Raw genomic sequence first — 21,410 nt, 5'->3', positions numbered from 1 at the left:
GCTCGCCTACTGCGGTGCTCCTGGCCAAGACCCGCCGCCAGGGATGGCGCCCCGCGGCCGCCCGTGCGCGGCCGGCGCTGCGATACCGCGCATCGGCCACGAGGGGGCGGCACGAGCGAGAACGCGGCGGGCCCGGCCGAGGCGGGGCCGAGGTGGGCAGAAGGCGGGGCCGAGGAGGGCCGGGAGGCGGGGCCGAGGCGGGCAGAAGGCGGGGCCGAGGCGGGCCGGGAGGCGGGGCCGAAGCGAGGCGTGAGGCGGGGCCGAGGCGGGCCGGGAGGCGGGGCCGAAAGAGGCGTGAGGCGGGGTCGTGGCGGGCCAGGAGGCGGGGCCGAGGCGGGCCGGGAGGCGGGGCCGAGGCGGGCCGGGAGGCGGGGCCCAAACGAGGCTTGAGGCGGGCAGAAGGCGGGGCCGAGGCGGGCCGGGAGGCGGGGCTCAAACGAGGCGTGAGGCATGCGAGGTCGGCAGAAGGCGGGGCCGAGGCGGGCCCGAAACGAGGCGTGAGGCGTGCCGAGGCGGGCAGAAGGCGGGGCCCAAGAGCGCCGGGAGGCGGGGCCTAAACGAGGCGTGAGGCGGGCCGGGAGGCGGGGCCAAAATGAGGCGTGAGGCAGAGCCGAAACGAGGCGTGAGGCGTGCCGAGGCGGGCAGAAGGCGGGGCCGAAACGAGGCGTGAGGCGGGGCCGACTTTGGGGTGATTCAGAGGAGGTGTGGTTTGTGGTTTTCGCTTCTCCTGACCTCCCCCGCCCCGCCAAACCCTTACCAGTCAAACCTGGGTTTATCGCATACCCCTTTGCCCTCCCTTAGCTCAAGAATCTTATTAACTAAATACTGCAAAGCACTATGCAGAACTGTTTGGTTTTCTCAAAAAGAACAATTGCCAAAGACATTTAAGTAAATTCTTTTTAAAAATGTGTTTCTGCAACCTATCAATACAAACGTTCCAGAGGTAGATTGGATAGAAACTTATACATCATCTTGGGTGTATTTAAAAGTTTCCATGGAAACCATTTCTTTGTCAAAAGAGCAACATTGCTCTGGGCTATTTGGCACTCACACCAAGCAATGTCCAGCTCCGGGCCGCAGCTTTTCAAACTGCTTTTACGTCTTCCAGGGAGATTACAAGGGAGGGGAGAGTTTTTAAACGCTTTCTACAAAAACGCAAAGAAAGCCTTTCAAAAACCTTACGCAGCATAGACATTTCACTTGGTATCTCTTTACACAGACACAGACAGAGATACACCCGGGGTAAAGACAAACCTGGGAAACACCACAAAACCTCCAGGAGCTGAAGGGGACAGACACAGCAAAGAAAGAGGAGGGATGGGGAGAGTCAGGCAGAGAGAGAACGATAAAGGCAGAAATGGGCTGTGGGACGCGTCTTTTGAGAGTCTGAAATCCTTGATGTAATAGAGCAGATTTTTTTTTAAACTAGGCTTTTATTTTGAACTCCTTTGCGATACATAAACGAAGAGGCATTTATCAATAGACAGTAAAAGGACAGGGTTTGCCCTATTTCAATGCCTCACGCCCATATTTACAGCTTTCAAGGTTTTTTAATCTCCCCCACGAATTTGCAGACAGTTTGGGGCTGTGACCGGCCTCTTGTGGGGCGACCCCTGCGTGACCCCCTCCCCAGCCCCCACTCACCTGCTCCTCCGCCACGTCGTCCTCATCCCCGGGGACCTTGGGCTGCCCCAAATGACATCATCACACACACACACACATGCACACCCCTTTTTATTCCCACCACCCCCACCACATAAAAAGGCACAAAGCCACCGCACCTAGGGCTGGTCCCGTCCCCTCGGGGAGCTCAACCTCCGGCAGGCAAACCTGGGCAGGGGGGTCTACTGAGCGTCGCCAGACCCGTACGGCGAGACACCTGAAACACAAAAAGCCCCAATTATATTTCAGCAGATTAACAAAGAGCACAGAAGAAAGCAGAGGAATTCCCTCACACCGAGGGACGGGACAGCAGCTGAGCTACAGAACTCCAGGGAAACAGCTCAGCGTGAAATACAGCGCGGCCTTTCAAAGCCAGAGCGACTGCAACTCTTCTAGTCAGTATTAAGACTAATTAGTGCCATTCGGAGCACAACAGTAAACCCTCGGGCTGGCCCTGGCAAACACCTCCTCCCTTCCTCACGGCGCTGCCGCTGCCACGGGGACATCCCCCTGCCAGGCTGCCGCACAGGGCTGGGCCGTGACCACAATCGACGCGACGCACCCCCTCAAACAGCTACAGCCCTCGTGCCACCGCCGCCGCCACTGCTGCTGCACACCTTGCTGGGTCAGTACAGCCAAAAGGGAACGGTAAAACTCTGAAGAGGAGCACGTATGCTTAGAGAGATCTCTCTCTCTCTCCAATAAAAATACTTGTACTATAAAAGTATTTGACTTTCCTTTGGCACTAAATGAACTTGCCCAGCTGTCAATCCATACCATTAAACCATCTGTCTCCAAAATACACAGCTATAATTTGACTCGGGAGGGGGGAGGGGGGGGTTGGGTGCTGCACGATTAGCAGGGACGTCTGGCTGGCTGCCCTGCCCAGGAGAGATGCTGCTGAACCGCCGGGGAAAGGCGCCGCTGACAGCCAGACAGCATTCAAGAACTTCAGAGCACTCCGTCTCAAGATTGCCAATAAAACCCTGCTGACATTCAGTTGCCACTTTTTAAACGTTTCCTTTGTTTACGCATTTGGTTTTAAACATTTCCTTTGGTAAACGTTTAAATGTAATTTAAAAGACGGCCCTGTTTTTAAAGCTTCAGAACAAATACCTAATTGCCAAAGCACACCTAACAGATTGTATGCTACAGCCATTTGGCAGTTGCAGTTTAAACAACACAAGTCCGGTTGTAAATTCTACGATCGTAACCTTTTTTAAAGTTTAATTTGGGATAGAAAAATCAGCAAGATAAAAAATACCCCATACGGGTTTACTGGGGGGGTGGGGGGATCAAATCCCCGCTCCCACAATCCATAAGGCTACCAAAAAGGACCAGCAGATGGGCTGACACTTTCGGCTGTGCTGAACGCGCAGAGGAACGTGGTTTTATGATGTCTCACCTGTTACAACAGAGAACCCAAAGACCGGCGATGACACCAAATTCGGAAGATGGGCTGTGCTTGGGCCTTGGGAAGGAAGTGGACTTTGTTTTAAAGGAAAGCAAACAGGAAAGCAAACAGGAAAGCAAACAGGAAAGCAAACAGGAAAGCAAACAGGAAAGCAAACAGGAAAGCAAACAGGAAAGCAAACAGGAAAGCAAACAGGAAAGCAAACAGGAAGAGCATGCAAAGTCTCGTTGCCAAAAAAGAGTCTTGTTGCCAAAAACCTTGGAAGCCTTCTTTTCACCAAAACCACATCGGGACTCGTTGTCACCAGTTACAAGGCTGTAATGCTTCTTGGCAAAGCCTGGAAAACACGCAGAAGCCACCCCGCTCTGCCCCTCTCTCTTCTCTGACCTCAACGGCTTTTCGTACAGAGGCTAGTATCTCAGTAAGGTTTTCCAGAGCTACTGGAAGATCTTTTAAAAACTTGTGGACTGAAAAAGCATAAGGCTTTTACCACGAAAACAAAATCTCTTTCTTCAGAACACCTGAACCCTTACGAACGCTTTCTTCCCTCTTTTAGTACAACATTATTTGCACAGTGCCAGTTAACGGTAAGCACACAGAAAAAGATCAGGCTTGCGGGAGGAGAAAATAAGCGGAGGGAAGCAAGCTTTGCATGGGCGCAACGTGCTCCGGAACACACCTTACTTTTAGTATTCGCGTTCAAATACTTCGTCGAAAAACTACAGGAGGAGTGTCGGCACATCCATGACGTTAGCTTCAAAGCCCACACGGCAAGGACCTTAGGAAAAAGGCAGACGCACATGGGAGACGTACCTCGTCCTGGCAGACCACTCTGGATCCTTTCCCTCTGTCCCGTACCGTCACGGCAGAAGAAAGGGCGCCCGCAGAGAAAGGCGATCTGCCGAGAGAGGAAAAAAACCTTTAGCGTAAAGCTGGGGAGGAATCTCAAGCTGCCTTCTTCCCTGAAGGTTTGCCAAGACGACAGCTGAGCGGAGGAAAAAGTACTTGGCGTCACCTTTGGGAGGCTTCTTGGGGCAGGCCACAAGAACTCTTGCATTTTTCAGACAACCCTGCCTTTCGTTGACTCACCGGCAGCTTCAGTTGCACTAGAGCCACCTTCCCGGCTGCACGCAGGTGACAGACACGGACAGGTGCGTTTTCTCAAGCCTACGTACAGCCAAGGTTTCCTCACCCTAGACGGCCCAAGGTGAACATTTTTGTTACAGGGTACAGCAACCCACCATCCCGCTGAACCGCCTCCTTCCAAAAAAGCAATGATTTCTTCCAGGCCCCTTCTCCAGACGGTCAAGAGCTTTTAAAACTGACGTTGCGCCACCAAACCTGCTCAGGGTCCCTGCCAGCTTTCGACTGCCCTCCGCCTTACCGAGCACACGCTCTCTGCCGTCTCCCAAATGCAGGAGTACGGCACGCGCCCAGACCCCAGCGTGACCCTGCCGGTGCCCACGCGCACCTCGCTCTTTGCATGAGGAGCCCCCGAGCATCCCTGCGAGCGCAGCCGCATGCGCAGGATCAGCTTCACCGACGCTGGTTTCAAGGGATGCCATTTCTGAAGCTTTAAACCGAAAACCACCTCCTGACACTCAGCCACAGCAGAAGTCATCCATAATGAGAACTCCACAAACACGCAGCAACGCAAATTGCAAACCCGCAGCTGCAGCAGCAGCTTCAGAGACATTTAGAGCAGGAACAAGGGAGCTCGAAAACACTGAGACCTTGAGACCCACACACCATAGCTGGCAAGAAAGTCAATATTTTCACAAACACAGACGCTAGAGTCGTCTCAAAAGTGCGGTCTTCCCAAGTATTAGAAGAGAAATTAGTCCTGTGTCGCTCAAACCAGGACAATATCGCAGTACCACCATGCCAATACCCAGGGCGGGGACCAACCGCCCTGCTGCCGGACGTTTGTGGAGCAGGGCACGCAGAGGGATGCGTTTTGCCACACACAACCCTGAATCTCCTGGGAAGACCAGCAGCAGCAACATTAAGTGAAATTTGGCTGTAACGCTGACCGTGTACTTCAGCAACTCTCCGAGCCGTCCCCTCAATCCGCCAAATGACTAGTCCTTTTCTGGAAGGACAAGTTTTTATGACTTAAAACCCCTAGATTGAAGGCTCCATGGAGCAGAAGGTGGGTTGAGCCACAGGACAACATACCATCAACGCTCGAAGAAAAAAAAGAAAAAAAAGTTAAGTAAAAATCAAGCAAAACATCAGTTTCCACCACGTTTCATTCATTACATTTCCACTGGCACCTAGGTGCTCCAAAATTAACCATGCTCACACCACAGACTCCTAACAATTCAGTTACACAGGGAAAGAGAAAAGGCTGTTTCCAACTTGCCCATAAAATTAGCACGAACAAACAGACGAGAAACACCAGACCCTAAAGAAGGTATCGGGCAGCTCTTAATTTATCCGAGAGGAAAGTTGGCTCTTTCACCCCAGAGGAAGACATTCCTAACTACCCAGGCACCAATTCGGGAAGGAGGCATGCTCTGTTCACTGCAATCCTGCATGAGCTTGTCTGCGCTGGCAGCAAGTTTGCCTTTTCTGCCCGTTTGACGCGGAGTACCTGTAGCGCCCCTGAACTCACAAACGTTTCTCCCCGTTCCCCCAGCCCCACGCCTGCCATTACCTGAGCAGCTGGCGGAATCAACCCCGCAGGATTTTCTTCCCGGGACGCACAAGGGGACACTGGAAAAAGAGGAGGCAAGAAATGACCCTCTTTGTCGCAAGCCAGACAACGGGCACAAGCCGGGGGACCCCCACCCCACCTCTGCCCTCGGGAGCGGGGCCCAGACAGGTGCCTGGCGGGGTTTTAGCCCCCCCGGCAAGAGGCCGGGCTCCCCGCCGGCAGAAGGACCGCTCGCCTCCCCTCTGCTCGCAGCTCCTCGCTCGGGACAGCCCGGCCTGCGCCCGGCCGCTCTTCAGCCCTGCGGGGGAGCGCAGTTTGGCCGGCGGGTGCTCCAGCTAACACACGCTCCGGCTAATTGCAGCTCCTGCTCATTACTGCTGCCGCCGGGAGCCTTGCCTCTGGCTAATGCACGCTCCGGACAGAGGACGCCCCATCTCCCTCCAGCTCCTGCTTGCCAAGCTCTGGCTACTTGAAGCCCCAGACCCCCACCTGCGGGGAGGGTCCACGCACCTTGCCCACCCCCTGCTTTTCCCCGCAGCCCCCAACGCCTTCCCGCCCCTCTCTGCCTCCTCCCCCGGCCCCTGCAAAACCAGCCAGACTGGACTCTGCTCTCAACCCCCAAACCAGCTCATTTAGTGCCTGCTTCTGAGCCCCAAGCCTCACCTGCTGGGCCCGTTCTCAAGCCCCCAAAACGCAGGACTGCACCCCTGCTCCTCAGCCCAAAGCCACACAACTCCGCCTGTTTATGAACCCCCAAACCAGCCCTGGGAGCCCGCTTTCCAGCTCCAGGGGCAGAAGACCTGCTCTCCGTCTCGGGCCCCGAACCGGCTCACCCTCTCTGCTTCCTCACCCCCTCGGCAGCCCCCGCGGGCCACGCTGAGGGCCGGGCCGAGCGCAGCCACCCTACAGCCCGCCACCCCCAGGGCCCACAGACACTTTCGGGGAGGGCCCGACCCCACCGCGCTGCAGGGCAGCGCCAGCACGGCCCGGGCGCCGCTTCACTATCGCCCTTTCGGCCTTTATTTCTCCGGCACCACCAGCCCCGCACCCCAAGCCCCACACGCCGAAGGCACCCCACGGGGAGCCGGGCCCAGCCACCCCCGCTCCGAGCCTACAGTGCCCCCCGCTCAGGCCCCCCGTTCCCCCAGCCTCCCTCAGCGGCCCTCCTCGAGGCGTCCTCGGGCCTCCCGCTCACCTCGGCGCGCTCCAGCTGCCTCAGCACGGGCCCGGCCCAGCCCCGCTTCTCTCAGGGACGCTCCGCTCCGTCTTCGAACTGGGCGCCATTTTTCCCCGGCCCCTTCCGCTGCCGGAGCGCCCACCACGGCCCGCCCATGCCGCGCGCCCATTGGTCGCCGTCCGCACTCCTCCCAGAGAGGCCCCGCTCCATTGGCTCGGCCTCGCCGGAAATCGCCGCCGCGCCCCACGCCGACGAGGAGATCCGACCAATCGGAGCGCGGGACCCGCGCCGTGATTGGCCCGCCCATCCGCCCGGGAGCCGTTGCCATGGTGAGGAGGCGCCCGCGGCGGCGCGGGGCCGTTGCCGGGCCTGTCGGGGCCGTAATCCCCCAAAACACGGCTTTGGCTTCTTAAAAGCTGTAGAGATTTGTGTGGCACAGCACAAAATACACCGGTTGCGCAGCCCGGTCCCCGCAGCGCTCCCCGGGGTCAGGCACTTCGAGGGGGGACGGCGCTCCCCAGCTCCGGGGGCAGCGGCCGCTGCGCCGGCGCGAGGGCCCGCCTCTGCGGGGGGGGGACAGGGCGGTGGGGGTGACGGGGGAGACTCCGGGGGAGCTCTGACGAGCTGCGGAGGCGCCCGGCGTCTGCCCCTGACGGGGGTGCCCGCCTTCTTCCCCTCTTGCGTTCCGTCAGCTCTCGGGTAACTGCCGGGGGCTGCCCGGAGCCGGCTCGCCTCCAGCGGATCGGCAGCCTGCCGCAGCGGGCAGTTTGAGGCTTCCTGGCCCGCCTCCCCCGGGCGGCCAGCGGGCAGGAGACACCCCCGCACCCGCAAAGGGCTCGCTCGCCTACTGCGGTGCTCCTGGCCAAGACCCGCCGCCAGGGATGGCGCCCCGCGGCCGCCCGTGCGCGGCCGGCGCTGCGATACCGCGCATCGGCCACGAGGGGGCGGCACGAGCGAGAACGCGGCGGGCCCGGCCGAGGCGGGGCCGAGGTGGGCAGAAGGCGGGGCCGAGGAGGGCCGGGAGGCGGGGCCGAGGCGGGCAGAAGGCGGGGCCGAGGCGGGCCGGGAGGCGGGGCCGAAGCGAGGCGTGAGGCGGGGCCGAGGCGGGCCGGGAGGCGGGGCCGAAAGAGGCGTGAGGCGGGGTCGTGGCGGGCCAGGAGGCGGGGCCGAGGCGGGCCGGGAGGCGGGGCCGAGGCGGGCCGGGAGGCGGGGCCCAAACGAGGCTTGAGGCGGGCAGAAGGCGGGGCCGAGGCGGGCCGGGAGGCGGGGCTCAAACGAGGCGTGAGGCATGCGAGGTCGGCAGAAGGCGGGGCCGAGGCGGGCCCGAAACGAGGCGTGAGGCGTGCCGAGGCGGGCAGAAGGCGGGGCCCAAGAGCGCCGGGAGGCGGGGCCTAAACGAGGCGTGAGGCGGGCCGGGAGGCGGGGCCAAAATGAGGCGTGAGGCAGAGCCGAAACGAGGCGTGAGGCGTGCCGAGGCGGGCAGAAGGCGGGGCCGAAACGAGGCGTGAGGCGTGCGAGGTCGGCAGAAGGCGGGGCCGAGGCGGGCCCGAAACGAGGCGTGCCCGAAACGAGGCGTGAGGCGTGCCGAGGCGGGCAGAAGGCGGGGCCCAAGAGCGCCGGGAGGCGGGGCCTGAACGAGGCGTGAGGCGGGCCGGGAGGCGGGGCCAAAATGAGGCGTGAGGCGTGCCGAGGCGGGCAGAAGGCGGGGCCGAAACGAGGCGTGAGGCGGGGCCGAGGCGGGCCGGGAGGCGGGGCCGAAAGAGGCGTGAGGCGGGGTCGTGGCGGGCCAGGAGGCGGGGCCGAGGCGGGCCGGGAGGCGGGGCCGAGGCGGGCCGGGAGGCGGGGCCCAAACGAGGCTTGAGGCGGGCAGAAGGCGGGGCCGAGGCGGGCCGGGAGGCGGGGCTCAAACGAGGCGTGAGGCATGCGAGGTCGGCAGAAGGCGGGGCCGAGGCGGGCCCGAAACGAGGCGTGAGGCGTGCCGAGGCGGGCAGAAGGCGGGGCCCAAGAGCGCCGGGAGGCGGGGCCTAAACGAGGCGTGAGGCGGGCCGGGAGGCGGGGCCAAAATGAGGCGTGAGGCAGAGCCGAAACGAGGCGTGAGGCGTGCCGAGGCGGGCAGAAGGCGGGGCCGAAACGAGGCGTGAGGCGTGCCGAGGCGGGCAGAAGGCGGGGCCGAAACGAGGCGTGAGGCGTGCGAGGTCGGCAGAAGGCGGGGCCGAGGCGGGCCCGAAACGAGGCGTGCCCGAAACGAGGCGTGAGGCGTGCCGAGGCGGGCAGAAGGCGGGGCCCAAGAGCGCCGGGAGGCGGGGCCTGAACGAGGCGTGAGGCGGGCCGGGAGGCGGGGCCAAAATGAGGCGTGAGGCGTGCCGAGGCGGGCAGAAGGCGGGGCCGAAACGAGGCGTGAGGCGGGGCCGACTTTGGGGTGATTCAGAGGAGGTGTGGTTTGTGGTTTTCGCTTCTCCTGACCTCCCCCGCCCCGCCAAACCCGGGTTTATCGCATACCCCTTTGCCCTCCCTTAGCTCAAGAATCTTATTAACTAAATACAGCAAAGCACTATGCAGAACTGTTTGGTTTTCTCAAAAAGAACAATTGCCAAAGACATTTAAGTAAATTCTTTTTAAAAATGTGTTTCTGCAACCTATCAATACAAATGTTCCAGAGGTAGATTGGATAGAAACTTATACATCATCTTGGGTGTATTTAAAAGTTTCCATGGAAACCATTTCTTTGTCAAAAGAGCAACATTGCTCTGGGCTATTTGGCACTCACACCAAGCAATGTCCAGCTCCGGGCCGCAGCTTTTCAAACTGCTTTTACGTCTTCCAGGGAGATTACAAGGGAGGGGAGAGTTTTTAAACGCTTTCTACAAAAACGCAAAGAAAGCCTTTCAAAAACCTTACGCAGCATAGACATTTCACTTGGTATCTCTTTACACAGACACAGACAGAGATACACCCGGGGTAAAGACAAACCTGGGAAACACCACAAAACCTCCAGGAGCTGAAGGGGACAGACACAGCAAAGAAAGAGGAGGGATGGGGAGAGTCAGGCAGAGAGAGAACGATAAAGGCAGAAATGGGCTGTGGGACGCGTCTTTTGAGAGTCTGAAATCCTTGATGTAATAGAGCAGATTTTTTTTTAAACTAGGCTTTTATTTTGAACTCCTTTGCGATACATAAACGAAGAGGCATTTATCAATAGACAGTAAAAGGACAGGGTTTGCCCTATTTCAATGCCTCACGCCCATATTTACAGCTTTCAAGGTTTTTTAATCTCCCCCACGAATTTGCAGACAGTTTGGGGCTGTGACCGGCCTCTTGTGGGGCGACCCCTGCGTGACCCCCTCCCCAGCCCCCACTCACCTGCTCCTCCGCCACGTCGTCCTCATCCCCGGGGACCTTGGGCTGCCCCAAATGACATCATCACACACACACACACATGCACACCCCTTTTTATTCCCACCACCCCCACCACATAAAAAGGCACAAAGCCACCGCACCTAGGGCTGGTCCCGTCCCCTCGGGGAGCTCAACCTCCGGCAGGCAAACCTGGGCAGGGGGGTCTACTGAGCGTCGCCAGACCCGTACGGCGAGACACCTGAAACACAAAAAGCCCCAATTATATTTCAGCAGATTAACAAAGAGCACAGAAGAAAGCAGAGGAATTCCCTCACACCGAGGGACGGGACAGCAGCTGAGCTACAGAACTCCAGGGAAACAGCTCAGCGTGAAATACAGCGCGGCCTTTCAAAGCCAGAGCGACTGCAACTCTTCTAGTCAGTATTAAGACTAATTAGTGCCATTCGGAGCACAACAGTAAACCCTCGGGCTGGCCCTGGCAAACACCTCCTCCCTTCCTCACGGCGCTGCCGCTGCCACGGGGACATCCCCCTGCCAGGCTGCCGCACAGGGCTGGGCCGTGACCACAATCGACGCGACGCACCCCCTCAAACAGCTACAGCCCTCGTGCCACCGCCGCCGCCACTGCTGCTGCACACCTTGCTGGGTCAGTACAGCCAAAAGGGAACGGTAAAACTCTGAAGAGGAGCACGTATGCTTAGAGAGATCTCTCTCTCTCTCCAATAAAAATACTTGTACTATAAAAGTATTTGACTTTCCTTTGGCACTAAATGAACTTGCCCAGCTGTCAATCCATACCATTAAACCATCTGTCTCCAAAATACACAGCTATAATTTGACTCGGGAGGGGGGGGGGGGGTTGGGTGCTGCACGATTAGCAGGGACGTCTGGCTGGCTGCCCTGCCCAGGAGAGATGCTGCTGAACCGCCGGGGAAAGGCGCCGCTGACAGCCAGACAGCATTCAAGAACTTCAGAGCACTCCGTCTCAAGATTGCCAATAAAACCCTGCTGACATTCAGTTGCCACTTTTTAAACGTTTCCTTTGTTTACGCATTTGGTTTTAAACATTTCCTTTGGTAAACGTTTAAATGTAATTTAAAAGACGGCCCTGTTTTTAAAGCTTCAGAACAAATACCTAATTGCCAAAGCACACCTAACAGATTGTATGCTACAGCCATTTGGCAGTTGCAGTTTAAACAACACAAGTCCGGTTGTAAATTCTACGATCGTAACCTTTTTTAAAGTTTAATTTGGGATAGAAAAATCAGCAAGATAAAAAATACCCCATACGGGTTTACTGGGGGGGTGGGGGGATCAAATCCCCGCTCCCACAATCCATAAGGCTACCAAAAAGGACCAGCAGATGGGCTGACACTTTCGGCTGTGCTGAACGCGCAGAGGAACGTGGTTTTATGATGTCTCACCTGTTACAACAGAGAACCCAAAGACCGGCGATGACACCAAATTCGGAAGATGGGCTGTGCTTGGGCCTTGGGAAGGAAGTGGACTTTGTTTTAAAGGAAAGCAAACAGGAAAGCAAACAGGAAAGCAAACAGGAAAGCAAACAGGAAAGCAAACAGGAAAGCAAACAGGAAAGCAAACAGGAAAGCAAACAGGAAAGCAAACAGGAAAGCAAACAGGAAAGCAAACAGGAAAGCAAACAGGAAGAGCATGCAAAGTCTCGTTGCCAAAAAAGAGTCTTGTTGCCAAAAACCTTGGAAGCCTTCTTTTCACCAAAACCACATCGGGACTCGTTGTCACCAGTTACAAGGCTGTAATGCTTCTTGGCAAAGCCTGGAAAACACGCAGAAGCCACCCCGCTCTGCCCCTCTCTCTTCTCTGACCTCAACGGCTTTTCGTACAGAGGCTAGTATCTCAGTAAGGTTTTCCAGAGCTACTGGAAGATCTTTTAAAAACTTGTGGACTGAAAAAGCATAAGGCTTTTACCACGAAAACAAAATCTCTTTCTTCAGAACACCTGAACCCTTACGAACGCTTTCTTCCCTCTTTTAGTACAACATTATTTGCACAGTGCCAGTTAACGGTAAGCACACAGAAAAAGATCAGGCTTGCGGGAGGAGAAAATAAGCGGAGGGAAGCAAGCTTTGCATGGGCGCAACGTGCTCCGGAACACACCTTACTTTTAGTATTCGCGTTCAAATACTTCGTCGAAAAACTACAGGAGGAGTGTCGGCACATCCATGACGTTAGCTTCAAAGCCCACACGGCAAGGACCTTAGGAAAAAGGCAGACGCACATGGGAGACGTACCTCGTCCTGGCAGACCACTCTGGATCCTTTCCCTCTGTCCCGTACCGTCACGGCAGAAGAAAGGGCGCCCGCAGAGAAAGGCGATCTGCCGAGAGAGGAAAAAAACCTTTAGCGTAAAGCTGGGGAGGAATCTCAAGCTGCCTTCTTCCCTGAAGGTTTGCCAAGACGACAGCTGAGCGGAGGAAAAAGTACTTGGCGTCACCTTTGGGAGGCTTCTTGGGGCAGGCCACAAGAACTCTTGCATTTTTCAGACAACCCTGCCTTTCGTTGACTCACCGGCAGCTTCAGTTGCACTAGAGCCACCTTCCCGGCTGCACGCAGGTGACAGACACGGACAGGTGCGTTTTCTCAAGCCTACGTACAGCCAAGGTTTCCTCACCCTAGACGGCCCAAGGTGAACATTTTTGTTACAGGGTACAGCAACCCACCATCCCGCTGAACCGCCTCCTTCCAAAAAAGCAATGATTTCTTCCAGGCCCCTTCTCCAGACGGTCAAGAGCTTTTAAAACTGACGTTGCGCCACCAAACCTGCTCAGGGTCCCTGCCAGCTTTCGACTGCCCTCCGCCTTACCGAGCACACGCTCTCTGCCGTCTCCCAAATGCAGGAGTACGGCACGCGCCCAGACCCCAGCGTGACCCTGCCGGTGCCCACGCGCACCTCGCTCTTTGCATGAGGAGCCCCCGAGCATCCCTGCGAGCGCAGCCGCATGCGCAGGATCAGCTTCACCGACGCTGGTTTCAAGGGATGCCATTTCTGAAGCTTTAAACCGAAAACCACCTCCTGACACTCAGCCACAGCAGAAGTCATCCATAATGAGAACTCCACAAACACGCAGCAACGCAAATTGCAAACCCGCAGCTGCAGCAGCAGCTTCAGAGACATTTAGAGCAGGAACAAGGGAGCTCGAAAACACTGAGACCTTGAGACCCACACACCATAGCTGGCAAGAAAGTCAATATTTTCACAAACACAGACGCTAGAGTCGTCTCAAAAGTGCGGTCTTCCCAAGTATTAGAAGAGAAATTAGTCCTGTGTCGCTCAAACCAGGACAATATCGCAGTACCACCATGCCAATACCCAGGGCGGGGACCAACCGCCCTGCTGCCGGACGTTTGTGGAGCAGGGCACGCAGAGGGATGCGTTTTGCCACACACAACCCTGAATCTCCTGGGAAGACCAGCAGCAGCAACATTAAGTGAAATTTGGCTGTAACGCTGACCGTGTACTTCAGCAACTCTCCGAGCCGTCCCCTCAATCCGCCAAATGACTAGTCCTTTTCTGGAAGGACAAGTTTTTATGACTTAAAACCCCTAGATTGAAGGCTCCATGGAGCAGAAGGTGGGTTGAGCCACAGGACAACATACCATCAACGCTCGAAGAAAAAAAAGAAAAAAAAGTTAAGTAAAAATCAAGCAAAACATCAGTTTCCACCACGTTTCATTCATTACATTTCCACTGGCACCTAGGTGCTCCAAAATTAACCATGCTCACACCACAGACTCCTAACAATTCAGTTACACAGGGAAAGAGAAAAGGCTGTTTCCAACTTGCCCATAAAATTAGCACGAACAAACAGACGAGAAACACCAGACCCTAAAGAAGGTATCGGGCAGCTCTTAATTTATCCGAGAGGAAAGTTGGCTCTTTCACCCCAGAGGAAGACATTCCTAACTACCCAGGCACCAATTCGGGAAGGAGGCATGCTCTGTTCACTGCAATCCTGCATGAGCTTGTCTGCGCTGGCAGCAAGTTTGCCTTTTCTGCCCGTTTGACGCGGAGTACCTGTAGCGCCCCTGAACTCACAAACGTTTCTCCCTGTTCCCCCAGCCCCACGCCTGCCATTACCTGAGCAGCTGGCGGAATCAACCCCGCAGGATTTTCTTCCCGGGACGCACAAGGGGACACTGGAAAAAGAGGAGGCAAGAAATGACCCTCTTTGTCGCAAGCCAGACAACGGGCACAAGCCGGGGGACCCCCACCCCACCTCTGCCCTCGGGAGCGGGGCCCAGACAGGTGCCTGGCGGGGTTTTAGCCCCCCCGGCAAGAGGCCGGGCTCCCCGCCGGCAGAAGGACCGCTCGCCTCCCCTCTGCTCGCAGCTCCTCGCTCGGGACAGCCCGGCCTGCGCCCGGCCGCTCTTCAGCCCTGCGGGGGAGCGCAGTTTGGCCGGCGGGTGCTCCAGCTAACACACGCTCCGGCTAATTGCAGCTCCTGCTCATTACTGCTGCCGCCGGGAGCCTTGCCTCTGGCTAATGCACGCTCCGGACAGAGGACGCCCCATCTCCCTCCAGCTCCTGCTTGCCAAGCTCTGGCTACTTGAAGCCCCAGACCCCCACCTGCGGGGAGGGTCCACGCACCTTGCCCACCCCCTGCTTTTCCCCGCAGCCCCCAACGCCTTCCCGCCCCTCTCTGCCTCCTCCCCCGGCCCCTGCAAAACCAGCCAGACTGGACTCTGCTCTCAACCCCCAAACCAGCTCATTTAGTGCCTGCTTCTGAGCCCCAAGCCTCACCTGCTGGGCCCGTTCTCAAGCCCCCAAAACGCAGGACTGCACCCCTGCTCCTCAGCCCAAAGCCACACAACTCCGCCTGTTTATGAACCCCCAAACCAGCCCCGGGAGCCCGCTTTCCAGCTCCAGGGGCAGAAGACCTGCTCTCCGTCTCGGGCCCCGAACCGGCTCACCCTCTCTGCTTCCTCACCCCCTCGGCAGCCCCCGCGGGCCACGCTGAGGGCCGGGCCGAGCGCAGCCACCCTACAGCCCGCCACCCCCAGGGCCCACAGACACTTTCGGGGAGGGCCCGACCCCACCGCGCTGCAGGGCAGCGCCAGCACGGCCCGGGCGCCGCTTCACTATCGCCCTTTCGGCCTTTATTTCTCCGGCACCACCAGCCCCGCACCCCAAGCCCCACACGCCGAAGGCACCCCACGGGGAGCCGGGCCCAGCCACCCCCGCTCCGAGCCTACAGTGCCCCCCGCTCAGGCCCCCCGTTCCCCCAGCCTCCCTCAGCGGCCCTCCTCGAGGCGTCCTCGGGCCTCCCGCTCACCTCGGCGCGCTCCAGCTGCCTCAGCACGGGCCCGGCCCAGCCCCGCTTCTCTCAGGGACGCTCCGCTCCGTCTTCGAACTGGGCGCCATTTTTCCCCGGCCCCTTCCGCTGCCGGAGCGCCCACCACGGCCCGCCCATGCCGCGCGCCCATTGGTCGCCGTCCGCACTCCTCCCAGAGAGGCCCCGCTCCATTGGCCCGGCCTCGCCGGAAATCGCCGCCGCGCCCCACGCCGACGAGGAGATCCGACCAATCGGAGCGCGGGACCCGCGCCGTGATTGGACCGCCCATCCGCCCGGGAGCCGTTGCCATGGTGAGGAGGCGCCCGCGGCGGCGCGGGGCCGTTGCCGGGCCTGTCGGGGCCGTAATCCCCCAAAACACGGCTTTGGCTTCTTAAAAGCTGTAGAGATTTGTGTGGCACAGCACAAAATACACCGGTTGCGCAGCCCGGTCCCCGCAGCGCTCCCCGGGGTCAGGCACTTCGAGGGGGGACGGCGCTCCCCAGCTCCGGGGGCAGCGGCCGCTGCGCCGGCGCGAGGGCCCGCCTCTGCGGGGGGGGGACAGGGCGGTGGGGGTGACGGGGGAGACTCCGGGGGAGCTCTGACGAGCTGCGGAGGCGCCCGGCGTCTGCCCCTGACGGGGGTGCCCGCCTTCTTCCCCTCTTGCGTTCCGTCAGCTCTCGGGTAACTGCCGGGGGCTGCCCGGAGCCGGCTCGCCTCCAGCGGATCGGCAGCCTGCCGCAGCGGGCAGTTTGAGGCTTCCTGGCCCGCCTCCCCCGGGCGGCCAGCGGGCAGGAGACACCCCCGCACCCGCGAAGGGCTCGCTCGCCTACTGCGGTGCTCCTGGCCAAGACCCGCCGCCAGGGATGGCGCCCCGCGGCCGCCCGTGCGCGGCCGGCGCTGCGATACCGCGCATCGGCCACGAGGGGGCGGCACGAGCGAGAACGCGGCGGGCCCGGCCGAGGCGGGGCCGAGGTGGGCAGAAGGCGGGGCCGAGGAGGGCCGGGAGGCGGGGCCGAGGCGGGCAGAAGGCGGGGCCGAGGCGGGCCGGGAGGCGGGGCCGAAGCGAGGCGTGAGGCGGGGCCGAGGCGGGCCGGGAGGCGGGGCCGAAAGAGGCGTGAGGCGGGGTCGTGGCGGGCCAGGAGGCGGGGCCGAGGCGGGCCGGGAGGCGGGGCCGAGGCGGGCCGGGAGGCGGGGCCCAAACGAGGCTTGAGGCGGGCAGAAGGCGGGGCCGAGGCGGGCCGGGAGGCGGGGCTCAAACGAGGCGTGAGGCATGCGAGGTCGGCAGAAGGCGGGGCCGAGGCGGGCCCGAAACGAGGCGTGAGGCGTGCCGAGGCGGGCAGAAGGCGGGGCCCAAGAGCGCCGGGAGGCGGGGCCTAAACGAGGCGTGAGGCGGGCCGGGAGGCGGGGCCGAAACGAGGCGTGAGGCGTGCCGAGGCGGGCAGAAGGCGGGGCCGAAACGAGGCGTGAGGCGTGCGAGGTCGGCAGAAGGCGGGGCCGAGGCGGGCCCGAAACGAGGCGTGCCCGAAACGAGGCGTGAGGCGTGCCGAGGCGGGCAGAAGGCGGGGCCCAAGAGCGCCGGGAGGCGGGGCCTGAACGAGGCGTGAGGCGGGCCGGGAGGCGGGGCCAAAATGAGGCGTGAGGCGTGCCGAGGCGGGCAGAAGGCGGGGCCGAAACGAGGCGTGAGGCGGGGCCGACTTTGGGGTGATTCAGAGGAGGTGTGGTTTGTGGTTTTCGCTTCTCCTGACCTCCCCCGCCCCGCCAAACCCGGGTTTATCGCATACCCCTTTGCCCTCCCTTAGCTCAAGAATCTTATTAACTAAATACTGCAAAGCACTATGCAGAACTGTTTGGTTTTCTCAAAAAGAACAATTGCCAAAGACATTTAAGTAAATTCTTTTTAAAAATGTGTTTCTGCAACCTATCAATACAAATGTTCCAGAGGTAGATTGGATAGAAACTTATACATCATCTTGGGTGTATTTAAAAGTTTCCATGGAAACCATTTCTTTGTCAAAAGAGCAACATTGCTCTGGGCTATTTGGCACTCACACCAAGCAATGTCCAGCTCCGGGCCGCAGCTTTTCAAACTGCTTTTACGTCTTCCAGGGAGATTACAAGGGAGGGGAGAGTTTTTAAACGCTTTCTACAAAAACGCAAAGAAAGCCTTTCAAAAACCTTACGCAGCATAGACATTTCACTTGGTATCTCTTTACACAGACACAGACAGAGATACACCCGGGGTAAAGACAAACCTGGGAAACACCACAAAACCTCCAGGAGCTGAAGGGGACAGACACAGCAAAGAAAGAGGAGGGATGGGGAGAGTCAGGCAGAGAGAGAACGATAAAGGCAGAAATGGGCTGTGGGACGCGTCTTTTGAGAGTCTGAAATCCTTGATGTAATAGAGCAGATTTTTTTTTAAACTAGGCTTTTATTTTGAACTCCTTTGCGATACATAAACGAAGAGGCATTTATCAATAGACAGTAAAAGGACAGGGTTTGCCCTATTTCAATGCCTCACGCCCATATTTACAGCTTTCAAGGTTTTTTAATCTCCCCCACGAATTTGCAGACAGTTTGGGGCTGTGACCGGCCTCTTGTGGGGCGACCCCTGCGTGACCCCCTCCCCAGCCCCCACTCACCTGCTCCTCCGCCACGTCGTCCTCATCCCCGGGGACCTTGGGCTGCCCCAAATGACATCATCACACACACACACACATGCACACCCCTTTTTATTCCCACCACCCCCACCACATAAAAAGGCACAAAGCCACCGCACCTAGGGCTGGTCCCGTCCCCTCGGGGAGCTCAACCTCCGGCAGGCAAACCTGGGCAGGGGGGTCTACTGAGCGTCGCCAGACCCGTACGGCGAGACACCTGAAACACAAAAAGCCCCAATTATATTTCAGCAGATTAACAAAGAGCACAGAAGAAAGCAGAGGAATTCCCTCACACCGAGGGACGGGACAGCAGCTGAGCTACAGAACTCCAGGGAAACAGCTCAGCGTGAAATACAGCGCGGCCTTTCAAAGCCAGAGCGACTGCAACTCTTCTAGTCAGTATTAAGACTAATTAGTGCCATTCGGAGCACAACAGTAAACCCTCGGGCTGGCCCTGGCAAACACCTCCTCCCTTCCTCACGGCGCTGCCGCTGCCACGGGGACATCCCCCTGCCAGGCTGCCGCACAGGGCTGGGCCGTGACCACAATCGACGCGACGCACCCCCTCAAACAGCTACAGCCCTCGTGCCACCGCCGCCGCCACTGCTGCTGCACACCTTGCTGGGTCAGTACAGCCAAAAGGGAACGGTAAAACTCTGAAGAGGAGCACGTATGCTTAGAGAGATCTCTCTCTCTCTCCAATAAAAATACTTGTACTATAAAAGTATTTGACTTTCCTTTGGCACTAAATGAACTTGCCCAGCTGTCAATCCATACCATTAAACCATCTGTCTCCAAAATACACAGCTATAATTTGACTCGGGAGGGGGGGGGGGGGTTGGGTGCTGCACGATTAGCAGGGACGTCTGGCTGGCTGCCCTGCCCAGGAGAGATGCTGCTGAACCGCCGGGGAAAGGCGCCGCTGACAGCCAGACAGCATTCAAGAACTTCAGAGCACTCCGTCTCAAGATTGCCAATAAAACCCTGCTGACATTCAGTTGCCACTTTTTAAACGTTTCCTTTGTTTACGCATTTGGTTTTAAACATTTCCTTTGGTAAACGTTTAAATGTAATTTAAAAGACGGCCCTGTTTTTAAAGCTTCAGAACAAATACCTAATTGCCAAAGCACACCTAACAGATTGTATGCTACAGCCATTTGGCAGTTGCAGTTTAAACAACACAAGTCCGGTTGTAAATTCTACGATCGTAACCTTTTTTAAAGTTTAATTTGGGATAGAAAAATCAGCAAGATAAAAAATACCCCATACGGGTTTACTGGGGGGGTGGGGGGATCAAATCCCCGCTCCCACAATCCATAAGGCTACCAAAAAGGACCAGCAGATGGGCTGACACTTTCGGCTGTGCTGAACGCGCAGAGGAACGTGGTTTTATGATGTCTCACCTGTTACAACAGAGAACCCAAAGACCGGCGATGACACCAAATTCGGAAGATGGGCTGTGCTTGGGCCTTGGGAAGGAAGTGGACTTTGTTTTAAAGGAAAGCAAACAGGAAAGCAAACAGGAAAGCAAACAGGAAAGCAAACAGGAAAGCAAACAGGAAAGCAAACAGGAAAGCAAACAGGAAAGCAAACAGGAAAGCAAACAGGAAAGCAAACAGGAAAGCAAACAGGAAAGCAAACAGGAAAGCAAACAGGAAAGCAAACAGGAAAGCAAACAGGAAAGCAAACAGGAAGAGCATGCAAAGTCTCGTTGCCAAAAAAGAGTCTTGTTGCCAAAAACCTTGGAAGCCTTCTTTTCACCAAAACCACATCGGGACTCGTTGTCACCAGTTACAAGGCTGTAATGCTTCTTGGCAAAGCCTGGAAAACACGCAGAAGCCACCCCGCTCTGCCCCTCTCTCTTCTCTGACCTCAACGGCTTTTCGTACAGAGGCTAGTATCTCAGTAAGGTTTTCCAGAGCTACTGGAAGATCTTTTAAAAACTTGTGGACTGAAAAAGCATAAGGCTTTTACCACGAAAACAAAATCTCTTTCTTCAGAACACCTGAACCCTTACGAACGCTTTCTTCCCTCTTTTAGTACAACATTATTTGCACAGTGCCAGTTAACGGTAAGCACACAGAAAAAGATCAGGCTTGCGGGAGGAGAAAATAAGCGGAGGGAAGCAAGCTTTGCATGGGCGCAACGTGCTCCGGAACACACCTTACTTTTAGTATTCGCGTTCAAATACTTCGTCGAAAAACTACAGGAGGAGTGTCGGCACATCCATGACGTTAGCTTCAAAGCCCACACGGCAAGGACCTTAGGAAAAAGGCAGACGCACATGGGAGACGTACCTCGTCCTGGCAGACCACTCTGGATCCTTTCCCTCTGTCCCGTACCGTCACGGCAGAAGAAAGGGCGCCCGCAGAGAAAGGCGATCTGCCGAGAGAGGAAAAAAACCTTTAGCGTAAAGCTGGGGAGGAATCTCAAGCTGCCTTCTTCCCTGAAGGTTTGCCAAGACGACAGCTGAGCGGAGGAAAAAGTACTTGGCGTCACCTTTGGGAGGCTTCTTGGGGCAGGCCACAAGAACTCTTGCATTTTTCAGACAACCCTGCCTTTCGTTGACTCACCGGCAGCTTCAGTTGCACTAGAGCCACCTTCCCGGCTGCACGCAGGTGACAGACACGGACAGGTGCGTTTTCTCAAGCCTACGTACAGCCAAGGTTTCCTCACCCTAGACGGCCCAAGGTGAACATTTTTGTTACAGGGTACAGCAACCCACCATCCCGCTGAACCGCCTCCTTCCAAAAAAGCAATGATTTCTTCCAGGCCCCTTCTCCAGACGGTCAAGAGCTTTTAAAACTGACGTTGCGCCACCAAACCTGCTCAGGGTCCCTGCCAGCTTTCGACTGCCCTCCGCCTTACCGAGCACACGCTCTCTGCCGTCTCCCAAATGCAGGAGTACGGCACGCGCCCAGACCCCAGCGTGACCCTGCCGGTGCCCACGCGCACCTCGCTCTTTGCATGAGGAGCCCCCGAGCATCCCTGCGAGCGCAGCCGCATGCGCAGGATCAGCTTCACCGACGCTGGTTTCAAGGGATGCCATTTCTGAAGCTTTAAACCGAAAACCACCTCCTGACACTCAGCCACAGCAGAAGAACCCCTAGATTGAAGGCTCCATGGAGCAGAAGGTGGGTTGAGCCACAGGACAACATACCATCAACGCT

General features: G+C 57.9%; 2 protein-coding genes and 1 long non-coding RNA gene across 4 annotated transcripts; all 3 read right to left on the bottom strand.

Annotated features, from left to right (window-relative positions):
- Window positions 1-1,432: 1,432 nt before the first annotated feature.
- Window positions 1,433-7,081, bottom strand: LOC309678787 (uncharacterized protein; the record flags this gene model as incomplete). Its single annotated transcript, XM_082491939.1, has 5 exons — window positions 1,433-1,879; window positions 3,068-3,133; window positions 3,761-3,974; window positions 5,736-5,794; window positions 6,931-7,081. The coding sequence occupies 5 exons, from the start codon at window positions 7,079-7,081 to the stop codon at window positions 1,845-1,847; spliced, it is 525 nt and encodes a 174-aa protein (XP_082348065.1). The 3' UTR covers window positions 1,433-1,844.
- A 2,979-nt stretch (window positions 7,082-10,060) lies between these two features.
- On the bottom strand, window positions 10,061-15,731 carry LOC309678785 (uncharacterized protein; the record flags this gene model as incomplete). The annotated part of the gene is made up of 5 exons (XM_082491934.1): window positions 10,061-10,507; window positions 11,694-11,759; window positions 12,411-12,624; window positions 14,386-14,444; window positions 15,581-15,731. The coding sequence occupies 5 exons, from the start codon at window positions 15,729-15,731 to the stop codon at window positions 10,473-10,475; spliced, it is 525 nt and encodes a 174-aa protein (XP_082348060.1). The 3' UTR covers window positions 10,061-10,472.
- A 2,279-nt stretch (window positions 15,732-18,010) lies between these two features.
- Window positions 18,011-20,853, bottom strand: LOC309678670. Of its 2 annotated transcripts, XR_014269771.1 has the most exons (4): window positions 20,740-20,775; window positions 20,404-20,622; window positions 19,644-19,709; window positions 18,011-18,457 (listed from the first exon to the last, which is right to left on the bottom strand). It is a non-coding gene; the product is annotated as an uncharacterized lncRNA (long non-coding RNA). The 2 variants fall into 2 exon arrangements; XR_014269770.1 differs by having other exon boundaries at window positions 20,404-20,853.
- Between the last annotated feature and the right edge of the window lie 557 nt (window positions 20,854-21,410).

Source organism: Vanellus vanellus (assembly GCF_965231255.1).
Source record: "Vanellus vanellus genome assembly, chromosome: 16".
NCBI classification, from domain to species: Eukaryota; Metazoa; Chordata; class Aves; order Charadriiformes; family Charadriidae; genus Vanellus; species Vanellus vanellus.
This window is presented reverse-complemented; position numbering and strand designations above follow the sequence as displayed.